The 22,132-nt window shown below is 39.7% G+C and overlaps 2 protein-coding genes across 3 annotated transcripts in view; both read left to right on the top strand.

The window, feature by feature from the left end:
- bcap29 (B cell receptor associated protein 29) overlaps window positions 1–4,266 on the top strand; it is a 44,401-nt gene extending 40,135 nt beyond the window's left edge. Inside the window, exons 7-8 of the mRNA XM_078553412.1 lie at window positions 73–173; window positions 2,537–4,266. Coding sequence (XP_078409538.1) covers window positions 73–173; window positions 2,537–2,572 — 137 coding nt within the window. The 3' untranslated portion in view covers window positions 2,573–4,266. The remainder of the gene's footprint in view (window positions 1–72; window positions 174–2,536) is intronic.
- Window positions 4,267–18,817: 14,551 nt separating this feature from the next.
- The window catches only part of slc26a4 (solute carrier family 26 member 4), a 63,028-nt gene continuing 59,713 nt past the window's right edge, over window positions 18,818–22,132 (top strand). The window contains exons 1-2 of one of the 2 annotated variants that reach the window (XM_078553406.1): window positions 18,818–18,957; window positions 19,246–19,322. In XM_078553406.1, the coding sequence (XP_078409532.1) occupies window positions 19,271–19,322 (52 nt within the window). In that variant the 5' untranslated portion in view covers window positions 18,818–18,957; window positions 19,246–19,270. Of the gene's footprint in view, window positions 18,958–19,216; window positions 19,323–22,132 lie in introns of those variants that run through there. The other variant, XM_078553407.1, reaches the window with a different exon arrangement.

Below are 22,132 nucleotides of genomic sequence, written 5' to 3'. Positions count from 1 at the left end.
AGAAATCAGATGACAATTTTCATTCTATATTTTAATTATTGTAACTTTTTCTGTTTCCTTTTTGTGGAAAAGCCCTTGAGAAATCAAAGATTGAAATTAATTCAATCAAAAAACAAAGTGATGGACTGACTAGGGAATATGATCGTCTTCTGCAGGAGCATGAAAAGTTACAGGTAAGAAAACTTGTCCACTTAAGTTACGACAGTAATACAATAAAGCCTTAAAGCCATTCTAAGTTCCCAACAAAATAAAACATGATGAACTTTTGTTACTCTTCTGATTAACTTCTCACTTTATTTTGAGTTGTCTCTCTTAAATCCTAGTCTCTTCTTCTCTCCTCCTACTGGTGGTGATGACACTACTTGCTAGCCTTTGGATTCAGAGCTAGTTCCTCAACCAGATATTCTTTTCTGCTCCTTGCCAGACTACGGGTAACAGCAGAGGAATATCTTTTACAGTGAACAGCTGTCAAGGGTTTATAGTCAACAAACTCTAGTCAATAATTAGGTTTGTTTTCTGACTGCTTTGCTGTGACAATCCCTTCCCCAGCCCCACCGCCCCAAGCACCTTTTTCCCATTCCCTAAACATTCTATATGTTGCTGTCATTCTTCTGTCTCTTCCCAGATCCCTGCTCCCTGATGTTCTCTCTGAGTATTTCTTCCAGCTGTTCCCTTGATTAGCCCCTTGTCACTCAAGTGCTCCTTCTGACATAAAAACTTGTTAACATTGTTAATGGTTCCTCTTCCTCAAGCACCGTCCTTCCCACTCTCAACTACTGTCCTCTGTAACTGCTGCCCATCTCCAACTTTACTTTTCTCTCCAAAGATTTCAAACAAATCATTACTTCCCAGCTCCAAACCCATCCCTCTCAAAATTCCTTCTTCAAAGTTGCAAATTTATTCAGTTATTGCACAGCATCGAGACAGCCCTACCCAGAACCATGAATGACGTCATCTATGATTGTGACCATAGTACATTATCTCTCTCGTTCTCTTGGACCTTAATACATGCCATACTCAATTATTCCCTCTATTCCATTGTCCAATTTCTAGAAATTGTCCATTTCAGCCCCTACTGCAATCCCATTGTGGCTGAAACGTTTATCTATGCTTCTTTCATTTCTAGATTAACTTTTCCAAAGTTCTTGCTAACCTCCCAACACACTGTCCAGAAACTACAACTTATCCAAATTGCAGTCCAATGTTTTCTACCCTACACTAAATCCTGCTCAAATTTCTACTGCCTTTACTGACCTACACTAGCTACTTTTGTAAGATACTCTAGCCACATGTACATATATATGTAGGGTTAGGATTTGATTTAATCTCATGATTGAGATTTTTCTTTAAATTATTTGTGGATTTGTACTGTAGCTGGAAATGACATAAGTGTTTAAAGTTCATTCCCAGGATGCTTTAGGCTTTAATGTGTCAAGATACAATTTAACTGACTGTTGTGTAGTTTCTGAAAGCGCAGGATGTGTGATTTATGCCTGTTGACTTATTTTTGTGGCCATATTGTGAAATGAGATAGGCAGTCTTGAGGTAAGAAGTAAGACAATGGAACTCCAGGTGCTTATCTTTGTTCTAGACAGTAAATAATTTGGCATCTGGTGTTTTGAAGGAAGAATCTCATTTCTGGATATCTTCATAATAACACTTGCCATGCCATAATTATTTAGTAATGATACAGTACATGAAGAGGTGGCATATAAAGATCTTGAGCTTTCCTTAATAATTTGTAGAGGGTCAGATTCGAAAGGATTGGCAGAGGGTACTTCTCTAACCTGAAGAAAGAGGTAGTAAACTTGTGTTTATTTCTTCATGCCTACTATTTAAAGGTTATCTATGTTTGGACTTGGCCAAACACAATAAAAGGATTATCTTGCAACCACATTTGGTTTGTCATATTTGAATTGTCTTACACTTTCTCATCGTCTATGCTATCACAGCCTCATCCAACTAACTCCTCCGGTCTACTTCCCTCTTCAATTCCTTTTAGTATTCTGACTGACATATACTGCGGTCCTCCTCCATTGGCAGTCTTCAGCCACCTATTCTGCTTTCGAAACCCCTTTCAATGTGGATTGGTAGCAAAAGTTTTGTTTTGTAAGCTCTACATTCTTCTGCAATTATGGGTCAACATATTATCTGGCACTTGCACATGTAAAAGTGCTACTATTTGATTTGTTCCCAAACACCTGCAAACAACCAACTGCTATGAATTGTGTGATAGTGGTCTAGCATCGGTCAGACTATGGTGCTTTCCCACAACTGCATGACTGACAATGCTAATGTAGGTTATCACTTTGGAGGAGGAGGAGGAAGGAGGTTGAGTGTGAACCCACATCCAGCCACTCTTGATAGTAGTATTGCTTCATTTCTAATAATTTAACCCATGCATTATAGACCAGCTAAAGCAATTAGCTGCTTGTTGCCATAAATATAATTAATGTTAAATTTGAAAGACAAGGTTTCTAGGTATTTATTGCTGTTAACTGACAAATTATTGAAAACTGTTACTGTACCCTTTCAGAGTCTTGTTGACACACATGATAAGAAGGAAGAGTAACCTGGAAAAGGTTTTGCCTTGTGCCTTTGGATGTCATCTGCAACAACAGAATATTTGTTTGTTTCCTTAACAACATAATGAAGCTAAAAATGAAGTGAGTCCCTGTTCATAAGAAATTATGTTGATAGCTGTTTTCATAAACATGAAAGTTGTTTGTCACGTTTCAATCCATTTACGTTTCAAAAATGGGATTCTAAATGATAAAGCAGGTGGGAACATGGCTCTTCCTGCTCTGATGTCTGCTAGAAACTCAGTCAATGAACCCACAAATACGTGTGCATTCATATGGCTGATTTCCATGTAACACTTTCGTACAGCTTTTGTCCCAAGTCTTGAGTTTCCTCATCGGCTATTTGAAATGCCAATCTTCTTCAAGTTCCAAATACTCAAATCCAATGCTATATAATGAGCTCAATCCAATTCTTTGTGCAAGAGGTTTTGACCAACAAGGTGTTCCTGCGATTATGCTGATTCTCTCCACATTGTTTGGATCCAGTCTTGCTTTGGAACTTTGCTGTCATTTAAGAAAGATGAGGATACTTTTTGTCCCTCTCACAGTGGTTTCATAGAACTGTATTGAAGCAATAGTCAGCATCCACTAGAACCCTAGGTACCACTGTGAATCAATTAGTTGGGATGGATGCGTCTTCCATTTTCCAATCAATACCTTGCAAATGTCTACTTGAGCAGTGCGAAGTCTTAATACTCCACTTTGAGTATTTGCCACATATCTTTGTCTGTGTTGTATCCAGAATGTTTAAGAATGTCATTCTGTAAAGCAATAAGGCAGAAGATAATATTCCCATTCTGTTTGTATAATCTTTTTTAATAGTTCCATTTACAATTAAATTTCCATTATCCTCCAGAATAAAGAGCAGCCTTTGATGGAAATTGGCAGGTAAATGAGTTTCAATGCAAATTGTCTTGCACATATGGTACCTGAAAACCCTAGGCATACAGTGAAGATGCATACAATATGAGTAACTTAAAGACAATCTTTCTTGGACTTGAGTGGTTATTTGATGTTAGTCAGGATGACGTAGTTGTTTAATGGTCTATGTGTTGAAGTAGCTTCTTGTGCTAGGCTTTATCCTGAAAACTCTGGCAGATAATCCAGAAATGGATACAGGATTGCAGATAGAAAAAGCATCACTGCACTATGAAAATTGTTTTGGGTTCAATCTGTTGAATAGTGATTACAATAATGTGATAATATAGTTACTTTCCCTGTTGTTATCTGTGCGTTGGACTTCAAAATCTTTGTAAATCCCATCAATTAATTTTACTTCCATCAGAATTGTTCTAAAAATTCAAAGTCTTAATGGAATTTTTATTTAGTAAATTCAGTTTGGGCTCCCTGCTGCTTGTAAACATGAGCTGAATGAAGAGATTGTACTGAAAAGTTCTTTACTATTACATACTTATTCTGATTCTATTCTTTCTTTCCCTTCCTTAAAATGATGTCTCCGCAACCTACCACCACAGACTGTAATGGGTGAAAAAAAACTGATGTGCTACTTTGTTTGAAATATAAAACCATTAAAATTGTAAGTTTCTTTCATGATCATTAGTATATATATATACAAATGTCCAGTAATAGTGTCTGCATGTCAATTTACTTGATTTTTTTTTTTACAAACTGCATTTTTTTGGTCAAGGATCTTATGCTTGTACAATAAAAATCTAAAATCAAACTTTTAATGTTGTCTTATTGCAAATGAGTGCAAGGTTAATTGGTTCTGGTGAGTGCTACTCCCTTTTCCTATTTTCATTATTTGTACCTCAGGATCGTATCACTGGTATGAACCCATGCTTATATTAGTCATTAGGAAGTGGAAATTGTAGGTGATGGAAGTTTCAACTAAGGTTTTCTATTTCCCCATATACAAAGTGGGGGAACAAACTCGAACAACAAATGCATGAGAAAGAAGAAAAACGTTGGAAGGAATAGGCAATGTGATTGATTAGATAAAAATAGCCAGAACTCCTGCATCTCTTATTACCTTTCTCCACTTCATTAGGTTGACAAAATACTACATCTTACACTATTTTAATTCCTTTCTTGAATATATGTTCACTTCCACCACAGGTTTGTACTTTTTCCTCATATTTCCTCTCCTTCCATGTTCTTTATCAGCCACACACCTATGGCTGCGATGGTAAGCTTAGGCAGCTTGCTTTTCAACCACTGGCAATGCTGCCTATATTAGCCAGCCATAAGGAAATGCTGGTCCTTTTAAGAAGGTTCAGTACAAGATGAGCAAGACAATAAAAGTATTGTAGTCAGGTATAAGCCAGTCCAGATAGTGGTAACAGGTTTGCTTCCTTGAAGAGCACGAATGAACCAGTCGGACAACTTTTAGTCCATTTTTTTTTAGTGTTAACTCAAATTACAAATTTACTGAATTTAATGTCACGGCTTATGGCAGAATTTTGAAGTCAAGCTGTCTTATCTAGCCCAGCACCATAACCACTATACTGCAATTAATGGAACCATTCTTAAATTTGCTAATTACATGAAAATATACAAAGGCTAGTAATTCAGACAAAATGAATGGGTTGTAAGCCAGTTTAGACAAGATGGGGGAATAGGCCCAAGTGTGACAGATGTCCTTTTCATGTGAATAATTGCAGTGCCTATGTATTTGGTATTGGAATATTCCAAGCAAATCTGTACCTGTTCAAAATCCAAGCTCGAGAGACTCGCGGATTGCAGATTAAAGATGCTTAGTATGAAATGGCTGGGGAAAGCAAATAAGATAAGTTGGCTCCCGGACAGGCAGCTGCCCAGGGAGCCCCTTGCTGTGCACCATGCTATTACTGGTCACCTATTGTCATGCTTTGTCCTTTTTTTCCCCAATCTCCTCTCTCTCTCTATTTAAAGTTCCCCCAACACTAATAGTAGGTATATTTTTTGCCCTTAACTATGGGTTAACTGCTCGATTGAAAATCTTGTCATCCTATTTTAAAAGTCAAAACCAGGACACACTGAAATGCCTTGGAAAGGTGGGGCTCTCTGATGATTGACATGTTGGGCAACCAATGACAGGAGTCTGGGGGATGGGCAGTTGAAGGTAGGAGGTCGTGTGATGATATCTCCCGGAATATGTCCAGCCAGAGTTGGCCACCCTAAAGACACCCAATTATTGAAGGCTGCAGTTATGAACTGCTGACTTTTGTTTCAATGACATTTCTGCCCCATTTTCTTTAAAAAAAAACTGAACCAAGGCTTAGTCTGTCATAAAAATCCCAGCCAAAATCTTCTATTCCACTCTAACTTTACTGTGCAATGCACAATGTTGAGACCAATCTCCATTTCAAGGCCTCATTTATTTCCATTTGCACACTGGGTTCTAACAATAGACATTTTCAGCTAGAAACCGGTTTTTAAACTAGCGAACATACCTCAAGCAAGGGAGATTTTGTTTGTACTCAGAGCCACACACAGGAAAGCTCATGATCTTTCAATGAGAAGTTTGATTGAATATGCCATGTCTCAACCGAACATGCCATGTCTCAACCAAACTTGCCCATTACCTTCCTCCGTGCTGATTAGTAGTTTACCAATGGGTGCCATCCGACTACCTCCAAGTGCAGCTTGCGGTTGGTGGACACCACTGTCAATCTCCTGTCATCACCTAGAGGCTGGTTCCCTCCCAGTTCCAGATGTCGGTGAGAAGGATTTCTGTGCATGCGAGAGTATCCTGGTGAAGTCACTTAATGGTCACTGCATTCCAATTCACAGGGTGCAGCAAGGAGAGGTTTTTTCTGGTTGGGGGGAGCTGAATACCAGGATATTTGAGCAATTTAGAGAAAACTGTCTTAGACGTTTTTATTAAACACTGGGACTGTCCTGGCAAAACTGGGACATCTGGTCATCCAAGATTAAAATGCCCACTACCCATTCTCTGAGCAATGGACCTTCGCCCAAATTCTTGTATTTCACCAGAGAACAAGACTCCAATTTTGCACCAGACTACACCATAAGACTCAGCTGCTGTGTCTCAGATCTGCTGCTCAGTTGCTTAAATTTTAATAACTTTGTCTCATTTGGAGCCCATCCCCCACAGCTGCTGTTACCTGCTGAGCACCTGATTGCCCAATTGGTTTTCCAGCTTCAGCTTAGTCTGGAACCTGGTCAGAATGTCATCCTCCTGGGCTGTAGCCCATCCCTTCATCGCTTCTGGATCTTACAGTGACTGCCAATTTCACCACCATCTTGCTGTCCCGTGATCGATTCTGCACACCATCTGACTCTTCATTCCCACATAAATATCTCCCACAGTGCGTTCACCAATACTCCACCCTTCAAATAGCTTTTGACTTCCTTGACCCCCCACATCTGTCTCTGAACCTGGATGTCAATTTGTCAAGCTGACTCCTACTAACAATATCAACTTTATCCTGTCACTGGAACCTCTAACTTTAGCTCTGGACCCCTTCCTATTGCCTCCTCTCTCTTCCCTGTTTAATGCCAGAATAAATGTAACCAGGCCTATATAATCTGAGTTCTCATATGTCCACTTTCTTCATCTTGGCTGCCACTCCAAACCTGAGTTCAATTTCCACTTTTTCTCCTTCCCCCTTCTCTTCCTTCTTTTCTCTTTACCCCTCCTAGACCCAGCCCCTGTTGTTGTGCCGCCTTTCATTTCTTCCATTTCGATACTCTGCCCTCTAAAATCCCCACCCCAACACTTCACTCTTCACAAAATCGTAGAATGGTTACAGCACAGAAGGAGGCCATTCAGCCAGTCATGCCTGTGCTGACTCTCCAAAAGAGCAACTCACCTAGTGCCACTCATCCACCTTCTACCTGTAGCCTTGCATATTCTTCCTTTTCAGATAATAATCCAATTCTCTCTTGAGGGCCTCAATTGAACCTGCCCCCACCACACTCTCAGGCAGTACATTCCAGGTCCTAACCGCTCACTGCATGAAAAAGCTTTTCCTCATGTCATCATTGTTTCTTTCGCTAATTACTTTAAATCTGTGCCCTCTGGTTCTTGATCCTTCCACCTTTGGGAATAGTTTTTCCCTATACTGCCCAGACCTCTTATGATTTTGGATATCCCTATCAAATCTCTCAAAGTTATCTTCTTCAAGGAAAACAGTCCCAACTTCTCCAATCTATCTTCATAACTGAAGTTCCTCATCCCTGGAACCATTCTCATGAATCTTTTCTTTACCCCTCTCCAATGCTTCACATCCTCCCTAAAGTATGGTGCCCAGAACTGGATGCAATACTCCAGCTGAGGCCAAATGGGTGTTCTATACCAGGTTAACATAACTTCCTTGCTTTTGTTCTCTATGTCCCTATTGATAAAGCCTAGGATGCCGAATGCTATATTAATCACTCTCTCAACTTGTCCTGCCCCCTTCAATGATTTATGCACACATACACCTAGGTCCCTCTGCACTTGCACCCCCTTTAGGATTGTATCCTTTATTATATACTGCCTCTCCACATTCTTCCTTCACAATTCTCTGCATTACATTTCATCTGCCACTTGTCTGCCCATTCCACCAATCTGCCTATGTCCTTTTGAAGTTCTACACTCCTCCTCATAGTTCACAATACTTCTAAGTTTGTTGCAGATTTTCAAATTGTCCCCTAAACTAAGGCCTAGGTCATTAATATATATCAGGAAGAACAGGAATTCTTAACACTGACCCCTGGGGGTCTCCACTATAAACCATCCTCCAGTACGAGAAACAACCATTAACCACTACTCTTTGTTTCCTGTCACTCAGCCAATTTTGTATCCATGTTGCTACTGTTCCTTTTATTCCACCAGCTCTAACTTTGACCACAAGTCTGTTGTTCGGCACTTCATCAAACACCATTTGGAAGTCTATATACATCACAGCAACAGCATTATCCTCATCAACCCTCTCTGCTGCCTCATCAAAAAACTTAGCAAGTTAGTTAAACACAATTTGCTCTTAACAAATCCATGCTGGATTTCTTTAATTAGCCCACATTCGCCCAAGTGATTATTCATTTTGTCCTGATTTATTGTTTCTAGAAGCTTCCCCACCACTGAGGTTAAACTGACTGGTCTGCAGTTGCTGAGCTTACACTCATGTTCAAAAAAGGATGTAAATGTAACATTTGCAATTCTCCAGTCCTCTGGCACCACCCTTGAATCTAAGGAAGATTGGAAAATTATGGCCAGTGCCTCTGCAATTTTCACTCTCACTTCCCTCAGTATCCCTGGATGCATCTCAGATGGTCCTGCTTCCTTTGGAGTCTAGGAAGAGTGTCCTCTGCAGTCACCATCACCGTGAAGCAGTCTGGGAAGAGGGTCCTCTGCAGTCACCGTCACCGTGAAGCAGTCTGGGAAGAGGGTCCTCTGCAGTCACCGTCGCCGAGTGAAAAAAAAACAAAGAGTGACATCACAGGAAAACTGTAAGTTCATTGGTTGGTAAGTAACTGCTAGTTTGAACTACCAATTCTAAGTTGATTTCAGATTAAAGGTCACTACTGGGGCCCAGGATCGGAGGCCTAACACTTCAGCTTCAACTCAGCAGAGAGAATGAATTCCAGTTGATTTTAAAAAGTGTATTTTGAATCTCTATTCTAACTTGCTTCCAGATTAAAGTCAAATAGGAGAAATATTTTACAGATTAATAAACTAAAGACCAGTAAGAAATTTAAAAACTAATTCAATAAAATAGAGATGCAGGGCCAAGCGATGTGTTGTAGCTGCATGATGTGGGAGCTGGTGGATCCCATTGTGGTTCCTGGTGACCACATCTGTAGCAAATGTTGGTTGCTCGAGGAACTCCGGCTCAGAGTTGATGAGCTGGAGTCTGAGCTTCAGACACTGCGACACATCAGGGAGGGGGAGAGTTACCTGGATACTGTGTTTCAGGAGACAATCACACCCCTTAGATTAACTACCTTAAATTTGGCCACTGGTCAGGGACAGGAGGGTATGAGTGAGGCAGAGGGATCCAGGAAGTAGCACTGCAGGAGCCTCAGCCCTTGCCCTTATCCAACACGTTCGAGATTCTTGCTCCCTGTGTGGAAGAGGATGGGGACTGTAAGGAGGATGAGCAAACTGACCATAGCACCGTGGTACAGAGAGCCATTCAAGTGGGGGGAGAAAAGAGAAATGTAGTTGTAATCGGGGATAATATAGTTAGGGGAATAGATACTGTTCTCTGTAGCCAGGATTGAGAGTCCTGAAGGCTGTGTTGCCTACCTGGTGCCAGGGTTAAGGATATCTTATTTGGGCTGCAGAGGAACTTGGAGTGGGATGGGAAAGATCCAGTTGTCGTGGTCCATGTAGGCACCAAAAATATAGGTAGAACAAGGAAAGAGGTTCTGCTGAGGGAATACGAGCAGCTAGGGGCTAAATTAAAAAGCAGAACCAAAAAGGCAATAATCTCCGGATTACCACCTGAGCCATGAGCTAATTGGCACAGGGTCAATAAGACTAAAAAGGTAAATGCGTGGCTAAAAGATTGGTGTGGGAGAAATGGGTTCGAATTCATGGGACATTGGCACCAGTACTGGGGAAAGAGGGAGCTATTCCGTTCAGACAGGCTCCACTTGAATCATGCCGGGACCAGTGTCCTGGCGAATCGCATAACTAGGGTTGTAGATAGGCTTTAAACTAAATAGTGGGGGAGAGGGTTCAGTTGCATGGAAATATAAAAAATCAAAGTTTAAGGAGAGGGTAAGAGTGCAGGTTAGTGACGAGGCTGATTGTTACCAAAAAGTGAAAGGAAGGGACAGAGTATGTGAACACCATATTGCACCAAAGAATCATATAAGAGTAGGGAAAATTGACAATAGGGCAAACTTAAAGTCTTAGTATCTGAATGCACGTAGCATTTGGAATAAAACTAATGAGTTAACAGCGCAAATACAAATAAATAGGTATGATTTGGTGGCGATTACTGAGACGTGGTTACAGGGAGAACAGGTTTGGGAGTTGAATATCCAAGGATGCTTAGTGTTTCGGAAGGATAGGCAAGAAGGAAAAGGAGGTGGTGTAGCTTTGTTAGTAAAGGAAGAGATCAGTGCTATGGTGAAGAATGATATAGGCACTGGAGAGCAAGACGTAGAGTCAGTCTGGGTAGAAATAAGAAATAGCAAGAGAAAGAAGTCCCTGGTGGGAGTAATCTATAGGTCCCCAAACAGTAGTTCAGCAGTAGGACACGGTATAAACCAGGAAATACTGGGAGCATGTAAGAGAGGCACAGCAATCATCATGGGTGATTTTAATATGCATATAGACTGGACTAATTAAATTGGCAAGGGTAGCCTCGAGGGAGAGTTCATAGAGTATATTAGAGATTGTTTCTTGGAGCAATATGTTGTGGAACCAACCAGGAAGCAGGCAATTCTGGATTTGGTTTTGTGTAATGAGATGGGATTAATTAATGATTTCATATTAAAGGATCCTCTAGGGAAGAGTGATCATAGCATGCTAGAATTTCAAGTTCAGTTTGAGGGTGAGAAACTCGAGTCCCACACTAGTGTTCTGGAGTTAAACAAAGGTAACTACACAGGCATGAGGGCAGATTTGGCCCTAGTGGACCGGGCAGGAAGACTACAAGGTAGGACAGTTGATGAACATTGGCAGGTATTTAAGGAGATATTCAATTCCTCCCAAGTAAAATATATTCCAAAGAGGAAGAAAGGTGGTAAGAGGGGAAAAAGCATCCATGGCTAAACAAGGAAGTTAAAGATAACGTAAAGGCAAAAACTAAGACATACCAAATTGCAAAGGTCAGTGGCAGGCTGGAACATTGGTAAACTTTTAAAGATCAACAAAGGGTTATGAAAGAAATAATAAAAAGAGCAAAGGTAAATTATGAAAGAAAATTAGCGCAAAATGTAAAAACTGATAGCAAAAGCTTCTATAAGTATATAAAAGGAAAGAGAGTAGCTAAAGTGAATGTTGGTTCCTTGGAGGATGAGACTGGGGAGTTAATAATGGGGAACGCAGAAATGGCAGGGATGATTAATCAATATTTTGCCTCAGTTTTCATAGTGGAGGACACTAGTACCACCGCAATAGTAACAGGTAGTGCAGAGAGTATAGAGAAGGAGGAACTTAGAACAATCACCATCACTAGAGAAAAAATACTGAGCAAACTATTGGGATTAAAGGGTGACAAGTCCCCAGGACCTGATGGCCCACATCCCAGGGTCTTAAAGGAAGTGGCAGTGGAGATAGTGGATGCATTGGCTATAATATTCCAAAATTCCCTGAATTCTGGAAAGGTTCCAATGGATTGGAAAAATGCTAATATAAAGCCCTTATTCAAAAAGGGGGGGAGGCAGAAAGGAGGAAACTATAGACCAGTTAGTTTAACGTCTGTCATTGGGAAATTGTTGGAATCCATTATTAAGGAAATAGTAATGGGGCATTTGGAAAGTCAAAATACAATCCATCAGAGTCAGCATGGTTTTATGAAGAGTAAATCGTATTTGAGTAATTTGCTAGAGGTCTTTGAAGATGTGACAAGCAAAGTGGATAATGAGGATCCTGTAGATGTAGTATACCTGGACTTCCAGAAGGCCTTTGATAAGGTGCCGCACAAAAGATTAACACACAAGATAAGATCACATGGAGTTAGGGGTAATATATTAGCTTGGATAGAGGATTGGCTAACCAACAGAAAGCAGAGAGTCAGGATAAATGGGTCTTTTTCTGGATGGCAAGCTGTAACTCGTGGGGTGCCACAGGGTTCAGTCCTTGGGCCCCAACTATTTACAATCTATATTAATGACTTGGATTCAGGGATAGAAGGTACTACAGCTAAATTTGCAGATGACACCAAAATAGGTGGGAAAGTAAGTTGCAATGAAGAAATAAGAAATTTAAAAGTGGATATGGACAGTTTAGGTGAATGGGCCAAAATTTGGCAGGTGGAGTTTAATGTGGATAAGTGTGAAGTTATCCATTTTGGTCGGAAGAATAAAAAGGCAACTTATTATTTAAATGGTGAGAAACTTCAGAATGCTTCAGAGGGATCTGAGTGTCCTTGTGCATGAATTGCTGAAAGCTAGTATGCAGGTACAGCGGGTAATAAGGAAGGCAAATGGAATTTTGGCATTTATTGCTAAAGGAATAGAGTATAAAAATAGGGAAGTGTTGTTACAACTGTACAAGGCATTGGTGAGACCCCACCTGGAGTACTGTGCACAGTTTTGGTCCCCTTGCTTGAGGAAGGATGTAGTTGCACTGGAGGCAGTTCGGAGGAGGTTCACTAGATTGATTCCAGAGATGTGGGGCTTGTCTTATGAGGAGAGATTGAGCAGTTTAGGCCTATACTTGCTAGAGTTTAGAAGGATGAGAGGAGATCTAATTGAGGTATATAAGATGCTAAAGGGGATAGACAAAGTAGATGTGGAGCGGATGCTTCCCGTTGTGGGGCATTCTAGAACGAGAGGCCATTTTTAGGCTAGGGGGTGGTAGATTTAAATCAGAGATGAGGAGGAATTACTTTTCTCAAAGGGTCGTGAATCTGTGGAATTCACTTCCTCAGACCGCAGTGGATGCCGGGACACTGAATAAATTTAAGGAGGAGATACACAGATTTTTAATTAGTAACGGGTTGAAAGATTATGGGGAGAGGACGGGAAATTGGAGTTGAGGCCGAAATTAGATCAGCTATGATCGTATTGAATGGCAGGGCAGGCTCGAGGGGCTGAATTGCCTACTCCTGCTCTTAGTTCTTATGTTCTTTAATTACGGACAGCCTATCCTCAACATTCCTAGTCTCCTGCTGCTGACTGAGGCTTGACACCCTCACAGAAAAGCAAACAGCTCTTCCCACTCGTCACCCATTAAAGGGCCATGTGAGGCACTTTTCCCTGCACCCTTATGGGCAGCAACCCCATCCTACTCACTCGCAGACCTTCTCACTCCCAACCCTCCCAATACCAACCCTGCGGACTCTGCCACGAGATCAGCTATCATTTAAAATTCTCATTCTTTACCCTGCACATAAGTATCATGCTAATTATCTCATTGGATATCTTTTTTCTCCCTTAGTCTCTGCATTGAGCAACTTCTCACCCTTAGTGATTTCAACCTCCTTGTGAATGCATCATGCTTTCTCTCCTCTTTGTCCGCTACCCAACTATCATCCCTTAACCTCTCCCAATATACCCCATCTTCGTGGCCACCTCCTTGATCTAGCCATTTCACGTGGCCTTGTTACTCCAATCCTGTCAATAACAGAGAAGGCCAACTCTGGTCACTTTTTCATATCTGTCTCTATCCACATCTCCTTTCTACCTCCCAACACTACTTCCTTCTGTGTCTGCCCTTGGAAAAAGCTCTCTCCCAGTTCACTTAAAACTGCACTTTACAATTCTAAGGCCGTCTAGCCTTTGACCCTTCATTCTCAAGTGCATTTCTGTTGCTACCAATCTGCTCAACCACACCCTTATCCCCACCTTTGTTGGCCTAATCTCCATTAAAATCATTACTCTCTGTCATGAAAATATAATAATTTCCATAATATTACTGTGATTTATTGTAAAAGTAGGTTAATCGTGGGGTTTGGATAGTTTCTCTGTGTGTATGTGTGTGTGAGAGAGATTTAGTTGAATTGGAAACAGCTGGTCTGGAGGCTATGAGTCATCAAAAAGAAGCTAGGTTTGAAATGCTAAATACTAAGTACATGGCTGAAGTTTTAGAATGTGAGGCGTAAGGAAAATTTGCATTTATAGATAAATTAGGGTAGTTTGAATTTTAAAGAGATCGTAAGATGTACATCTAGCCAGAAGAAGCTAAGTCAAACAGTGTGTTTATTTTTCCCAAAGGTTACTGATAATATGAGCACTATGAAAAGACTTATACTATGAGAAAGGTATAGTTCCAAAGACATATCAGAACAATGGAATTTGCATTAAAAAAACATGTATAAAGATGAGGCTATGTGTAAGAGGAGAAGGCATGTTAAGATCTAACACAAGTATGAAAAGCCTTCAGCCGCTGCACATCAAGTTGCTGTCTACAGGAACCGAAGCTGAGAAAACTCACTTTGAATTCTCCTATCCAGGATATTGTGTTGTTTTGCCTGGATCTGTTTAAATCTATTTGTTTTTTACTGTTGTCTTGACGGAGGTGTAACTGGGAGCCAGATTAATTAGAGGTTTTAGGAATTATTATAGTAGTGATTTGTTAGACCTATGTATGTGCTTGAAATCATTTTTTTTGTTAATAAATGTTTAATTTAGTTTTCTAAAAACCTCTAAAGTCATGGTAGTCTTATTACTTCTGAATTCAGGGCACGTATCTCAAAATAAAATACAAATTGCAAAACAGTTGTGGCCCCATGATCAAGTTTCCCTCGTGGATTTGATCCGCCTGACATACATCATCTGTCACATCATAACATCTCTCTCTCTCTCACTCTAGTTGTTACCCGCATGTCTGGCCCTCATCTCAGTGCCCTCAACTCAGTGCCCTCAAGTCCAATGGACACAGACTTGGACATTTATGGCAGATAACTCAGCCAGTCTCTTTGAAAAATCTCAAATTTGACAAAATATGTACTAGGAAAACTACATTAAAAGCATTTTTTTTCATGCAGCTTATTTGGACAGTGCGTTATTGTTTTTGTGACATTGAAACTGTATGGCTCTTTCAAAGGTTTCGAAGTTTCCCATGCAAAAAGCTCAAAGCAACTATAATTTGACTGTCACCTGTAGAACTGTTGTACTGATCAAATCAGTTTCCAGATCTACAGTAAACAAGCCACAGACCTCAGTATATCTGTCTGCTGACTCAGCACTGTTTAAATCACACGATCATTACAGATGAGGAAGATCACTTCATCCATATTAATTCATCCAACCAGAAAGACTCTAAAATTCCCCCATTGCAGCATTCAATTATTTTATAAATGATTCTCAGGAGGTTGCCTCCACTACTCCATCTGGATGTCTAATCGCTATGCTTTTTTTGGAAAACAGATTGGTTAATTGAAGGATTAAATGTCTTTTCCTAGTATGAACTTCTGTTCTCTTATCCTAGTCTCACAATTTATTTGCAAATAATTTCCTAAATTTACCTTTATTATAACATTTCCTATTTTATGTACCTGTACAAGAGTACCTGTCAAATCACCTTCCATACTGAAAAGCTCAAGTTCTTCCAGTATTTTTTGTCTAAATTCAGGCCTATGACACTAACACTGTCAGTTGTCAATTGAGAATTGTACTGTACTCAAGTACCAGAATACATAGTGGCCTGTCTCTTTTTGCTCCTTGTCAATCCAAGTAATGTCCAATTCCAAATAATGTAGATGATCAAATTCTGCCATTGCTAGCTGACAAGTGAAAATGGAACTGTCAGTAGACAGCAAAATGTGAAATGTGATATTCGGTCTAAGCAATATTTCATAAAAAATCTTCAAAACAGAAGTGGACACTAGCAAGTGTGAACGCTCAAATGTTTGTTTAATAGTTTATGATCCATGTAAAATAATCTTCTCTTCCATGCCTAATGACACAAAAGGCAGCCTGTTTCATCCCTGCTTTACATCCACTTTACATTCCAGTTAGAGAAAACTGTTCTGATGGTCTTCGCCTGAAACATTAACTCTGCTTCTCTTTCCACAGATGCTGCCAGACCTGCTGAGTATTTTGAGCATTTCCCGTTTTTATTTCTGATTTCCAGCAGTATTTTGCTTTTGTTTTAGAAGGAGGTTTTGGCCTCAGAATTGGATTTGGTGCGAGTGCAAAGTGGTTGCATTGTAAACAGAAGGAGGGGAGTGAACTTTCTAAGTGTTCTGGGGCACCCTGGAACCAATTGCATCCTACAAAACCTCATTACTGGTTAGGAAATTACATCCCAAACCAGCAGTTTAGCCCGTTATGTCTTTGACAATTTACGATGGAAAGACTCTTCATAAACATTACAGTCAAATCTCCCTCGCTGTTAAATCTCATACAATCCCTTTATGCCCTAGAGTGGTCTATAGGAAATCATTGGATGGGGAGGACGGTCTCAAACTAGCATAAATACCCCTCTGGAACTACCCATGGCTGATTTGCTACCCAACAGCATGTCTCCCCCTTTTTGGGGGAGACCACCCAGTGCAGTTTGATGTCAACCTCCCACCCCACAAGATACTATGGCATGATAGGGAGTACAGTAACATTATGGTTATGCTACCAAACTAATAATCCAGAGACATGAGTTCAAATCATCACGACAGTTGGGGAAATAAAATTTAGTTAATTAAATAAATCTGAAATAAAAAACTAGAATCAGTAATGGTGACCATGGATCTACAAGATTGCTGTAAAATTAAAGGGGAGATGGTGGCATTGTGGTAATGTTGCTGGACTAGTAATCCAGAGACCCAGGCTAATGCTTTGGGGACATGGGTTCAAATCCTGCCATGGCAGCTGGTGGAATTTGACTTCAGTTAACAAATCTGGAATATAAAGCTAGTCTCAGTAATTGTGGCCATGAAACTATCATTGATTGTCATAAAAAAAAACATCTGGTTCACTGATGTCCCTTTAAGGGAAGGAAATCTGCCATTCTTACCTGGCGTGGCCCACATGTGACTCCATAACCACAGCAATGTGGTTGACTCTTAACTGCCTAGCAAGCCACTCAGTTCAAGGGCAATTAGGGATGGGCAACAAATGCTGGTCTTGCCAGCAATGCCCATATCCCAAGAAAGAATAAAGAAAATTAAAGTCCCAACTGGCTCACTAATGTCCTTTTAGAGAAGGAAGCCAGTTTTTATACTGGATTTGACTTAAATGTGACTCCAGACCCACTATACTGTGGATTTTGGAGATTTGAAAGTACTGGGAAACTCAGCAAGTCTGGCAGTATCAATGGAGAGAGAAACAGAGTTAACGTTTTGAGACCAATATGACTCGTCTTTGGAACCCTCTCAGTCAGTCTGGTCAGTTCTGAAGGAGAGATGTTAATTCTGTTTCTCTCTCCACAGATGCCACCAGACCGACTGAGTTTTTCCAGCACTTAGTGTTTTTATTCCACTATAATGCAGTTGACTTTTCAACATCCCTCTGATGTAAGCCAAGACATTTTATCAAAACTGTTATTACAAAAGTATATAATCCACATGTCTGCAGCAGTTCATGAAAGCCGCTTATCACCACCTTCTCAAGGCAAATCATGGATAGGCAATAAACCTTACCAGTGATGCTCACATCGCATAAACAAATCAAAAAATTAATGCCAGATTGACCCTTGATCACCAGAATAGGCAAACAGGAAGGGATACCTAGCTTGGGGGATGTCAACCAATTAAAAAATGATCTAGAGACTCATCTACTTTCTTCTATTAAAAAAGGCAGAGCACTTTTGGAGAAAAAAATCATTCTAGATTTTCCTTCTCGATTAAGTATGTTCTAACTAAAAAATTAGCCTGCTTAAACCAGACATTAGAAACAGCCTTTGGGAACTTGTGAGCTTTGTCCCTAAGGAATAAGCAACACAGTCATTTCCTTAACAAAAACAGAATTACCTGGAAAAAGTCAGCAGGTCTGGCAGCATCGGCGGAGAAGAAAAGAGTTGATGTTTCGAGTCCTCATGACCCTTCAGCAGAACTGAGTAAAGTTAGGAGAGGGGTGAAATATAAGCTGGTTTAAGGTGGGAGGGGGGGGGGGGGGGGAGAGAGAAGTTGGTGGGGGAGTGGTTGAAGGGACAACCCCACCCCCCCAATTTCTCTCCCCCCACCCCCACCCCCTCCACCCCCAACCTTAAACCAGCTTATATTTCACCCCTCTCCTAACTTTACTCAGTTCTGCTGAAGGGTCATGAGGACTCGAAATGTCAAATCTTTTCTTCTCCGCCGATGCTGCCAGACCTGCTGAGTTTTTCCAGGTAATTCTGTTTTTGTTTTGGATTTCCAGCATCCGCAGTAGTTTTTTGTTTTTATCACAGTCATTTCCTTGCTTAATTCTTAGATCTGGTACTCATAAACTCATTCTTCTTATTCATCATCAGTAGCAAATGTAATCCATTGAATACATTTGTTAACTATGGTGTTACCCAAATCTGCTTTTTAATGAGCTGCTTTAATCCTTCCATACATTTAGGTGAAAGACAAAAGGAGGTTCTCATATTGATAGAAGAGTTAATGGCTCAAAGAGGATCAAGCCAAAGAATGTTGCTGAACCAGTTTAGAATATAGCGACTGCACTAGTGAAATTCCTAAAAAAATAGATCCACCCTTTCTTCAAAAAGTAAGATTCTGTTGTCTTCAACTTTGCAAAGATATAGAGTTACAAGCTCCTTATTCTTCTGGCTTGACTTACTGAAGAAAGAGTTGGAGTCAATGAGCAACCCTAGGCACCTAGGACCTATATGTTAGATTGAGCCTAGAACAACTGAACTCAGCAGCCCTAACATCAGTTTCAGGTACGACACACTGTATTTTTATAGCTCTCTTCCCTCCCCTCTACTTCCATGGTTGACTGAAGAGCATCATTAAGCATCAAAACTGAAACTTGAGGACACTGTGTATGTGTATACATATATATATTTATTTAGAGATCACACAACTGTGTGTTACTCTACAGGATCCTGTTGCACTACTGATTTGCAGTGATGTAGGGTATGCAGAGAGGAAACGATCTGTGTGCTGCAAATAAATAAACTCAGTATTTGTTTCTGCCAAATCTTATTCCAGTCATCATTTAATTTCAGAGCAAATAAATACTTTGAAATTTATATGGACCAGACAGTTGCTGCAACACATTACGGTGACTCCACAGACAGTCAAGGTACAGTCATGTTATATGATTTGACAAAGGGGGTTGTGCTTTTATTGTTCTTTTATCTGCCATGTAAGCAACTAAAATAAAACTGACCACTGGTCTTGTAATATCTAAATATTGTGCTGAAAATTAATTTAATGCAAATAAGAAATTGATAGATAATTTTGAAACAATATTATTTATTGATGTCTTGTAAAAAAAAGAAGCACATTAGAGATACTGCGCACATGCGGGCTTGTGCTCTTCAATTGTTTTGATACTTTACTTGCACAGATATATTTGATGCTATAAATTAAGAAATTAAGAATATTTGATGCTCTAAACTAAAAAAGTGTTAATATTTTGTGTTGGAAGCTAAATTGTTAAGACAATACAGCATGTGTCTCTATCTGTAAAACAAAAACATGATTTTTAAAAACTTTAGTTTTCCAAACTTCTTCTTTCTATTGGAGGTGCTAATTCTAGGTTACAGTTGTAAAGGCATAAATAGCTCCCAATATGTCACCATAGCCATTTGAGTTTAGACAGTAAATTTGAAAGACATGTTGGGTGATCCTATTTTCACCTGATAACTACACTTTTCAGTAAAGGTGACTGAATTGCAATCATGTTTGGGAAATTGCTGGTTAACTTTTTTCTCTTCCCTAGTCTGTTGCCATTGCATGAGGCAAATTGTTTCACCTCAATTGCTGTCTCTGCTGCTAAAATCATTAAATGCAGCACAAGATAAGGATTTAAGTTTGGAGCTTCTCAATTAGCTATCGCTACATGTGGAAATGCTTAAGGGCAGTTTAAGGCACTGGACTAAGGGCCCTTGAACAGGGACTCCCTACCAAATATGCAATTATGTTTAATTTGATTTTAAAAATTGTGATATACTTTGCTTTATTAATGCTGTGTACAATATAATAATTCTAGTGGCCTACTCTTGCATTTTACTATATGTTTATGTTTTAATGGGTTAGGGGAGAGGGTTGTATGGGGGCATGTGGAAGGGTCCCAAATGTTCTTGGTGCCCAGGCCTCCAAGAATTCTTAATCGTGCTCTGAAAACACTCTTACCTACTAGCCAATGAGAGAGCTTGTTTTATTTTAACTTCTGTTTAATCATGATAATCATTATTGTACCCTACCTGGGTCAAAACAGCCACATCATATCTTTAAGCTGTAAACACACAAATTATTAGCATTGTAAGATCAATAGTATAGAATTTTTTTCAAAAAATCGTACAACAGTACAATCGTACATTTATAGTGCACTTCACTTATACAGAAGTTGTCAGGGGGCTTTACAATAAGGTGAAATAGGAGCATGGAGAATAGGGGAGGAAAATGGAGAGACTAGGTATTAGCACAAAAAGTAGGTCAAGAAGGAAGTTTTGTGGGAGTTCTTGAAAGTAGTGTGAGAGGTGGACAGATGGAGCCGGGTAGAAAATCCCAGATGGCAACAGCCTAATAGCTCAGCAAATTTCAGTCTCAGATCTCTACTCTGGTGTCTCACTTATAAAATATGATTTAATATGATGAATTATTAAATTATAAAATTCAGCAGCACTCTAGATTTGCATTGAAATACTTCAATTGGCAGAGACATACATATTTAAAAAAGCAGTTTCCAAAGGTTGGACATAAATGGGATTGCTTCCATGCAGCTTCCTATAATTTCAGTTTGCTTTTTGTGTTTCTTTTCAAATCAACAGGCTTACCAATATGCTGTCTCAGTTGCTAGAGTTGGTGTTTAAATTTCTCCCTCTCTCCTCTTTATCCAGCCAAAAAATAAGGGAAACAATTAGGAGAAGGCAATGCCAACCTTCATAAGTGAGAGTGAAAGAGTTCTGCTAAAGCTATGATTGATATCTTTGTACTTAATTAAATCTTTTCCAATAAAACCTTTTCCTCCTTCTGTGGAGACCCTACCTCTTAAGAACTTTCTCTTGTTTTCTCTCTTTGTAGAACAAAAGGGAACAGTGTAGCTGTGTTGATTCTTGGTAACTGACAATGGCAACTTTAACCTGATCATTTATTTCAACTGCCCTAGTCAATTATGTTTTCCCATAAAATGGGAAACAGCAAACATTGCACCAATCCACAAGAGGAAATCTCAAAGTCAAATTTTAATGTCAATAGACCAATCCAGGTACCAATATCTATAAAAACATGTATTTTCCAAGCCTGTTAAGATTGTTGCAACATCTCACTCATAACAGCTTGATATCTGATAGTCAATTTAGTTTCGGATTAAGTCACTTAATTTTTGTCACTTTCAATCTCAGATCCATTGTGCAGTAACCCTTTTAATGCCCAGCATGAACTAGGTAAGAATAACTTGCACTTACATAGCACCTTTTAAGGTGGAAAATTGCCCCACACCGAGCCACTGACCACATGAATAATTTCCTGCTCTTCTTAAAATAGTATCATGAGATATTTCATATCAAGCTAAGCAGGTTCACAGGGCCTCCATGTAACATCTCATTCAAAAGATGGCACCTCAGTTTCCTCAGGACTGCAATTAATTTTTAACCAATTTATGTGCTCAAGTCCTTTGCTAGGGATTGAGTTGGACATGGGAGTAAAAGTACTAGAAATGATAAGCAGGCAGTGGAAAGATTGACTGCAAATAATACCTTTCCTATTCCCTACAACCCGACAGTGTTGATATCAAAACTTGTTGCACAGTGCTTCATACTCTTCCCTTTATTTTTCTTAATGTTTCAAAACCTTTGTTTAGGTTTGCATTATCACAACTTTTTTCTTTTTACTTTGTCTTCCCTTTTATTCTTTTCAGCCACTTTGGGCCTTCATCTCTCAATAAAA

The sequence above is a fragment of the Cetorhinus maximus genome, chromosome 12 (genome assembly GCF_964194155.1).
Source record: "Cetorhinus maximus chromosome 12, sCetMax3.hap1.1, whole genome shotgun sequence".
In the NCBI taxonomy this organism is placed as follows: Eukaryota; Metazoa; Chordata; class Chondrichthyes; order Lamniformes; family Cetorhinidae; genus Cetorhinus; species Cetorhinus maximus.
This window is presented reverse-complemented; position numbering and strand designations above follow the sequence as displayed.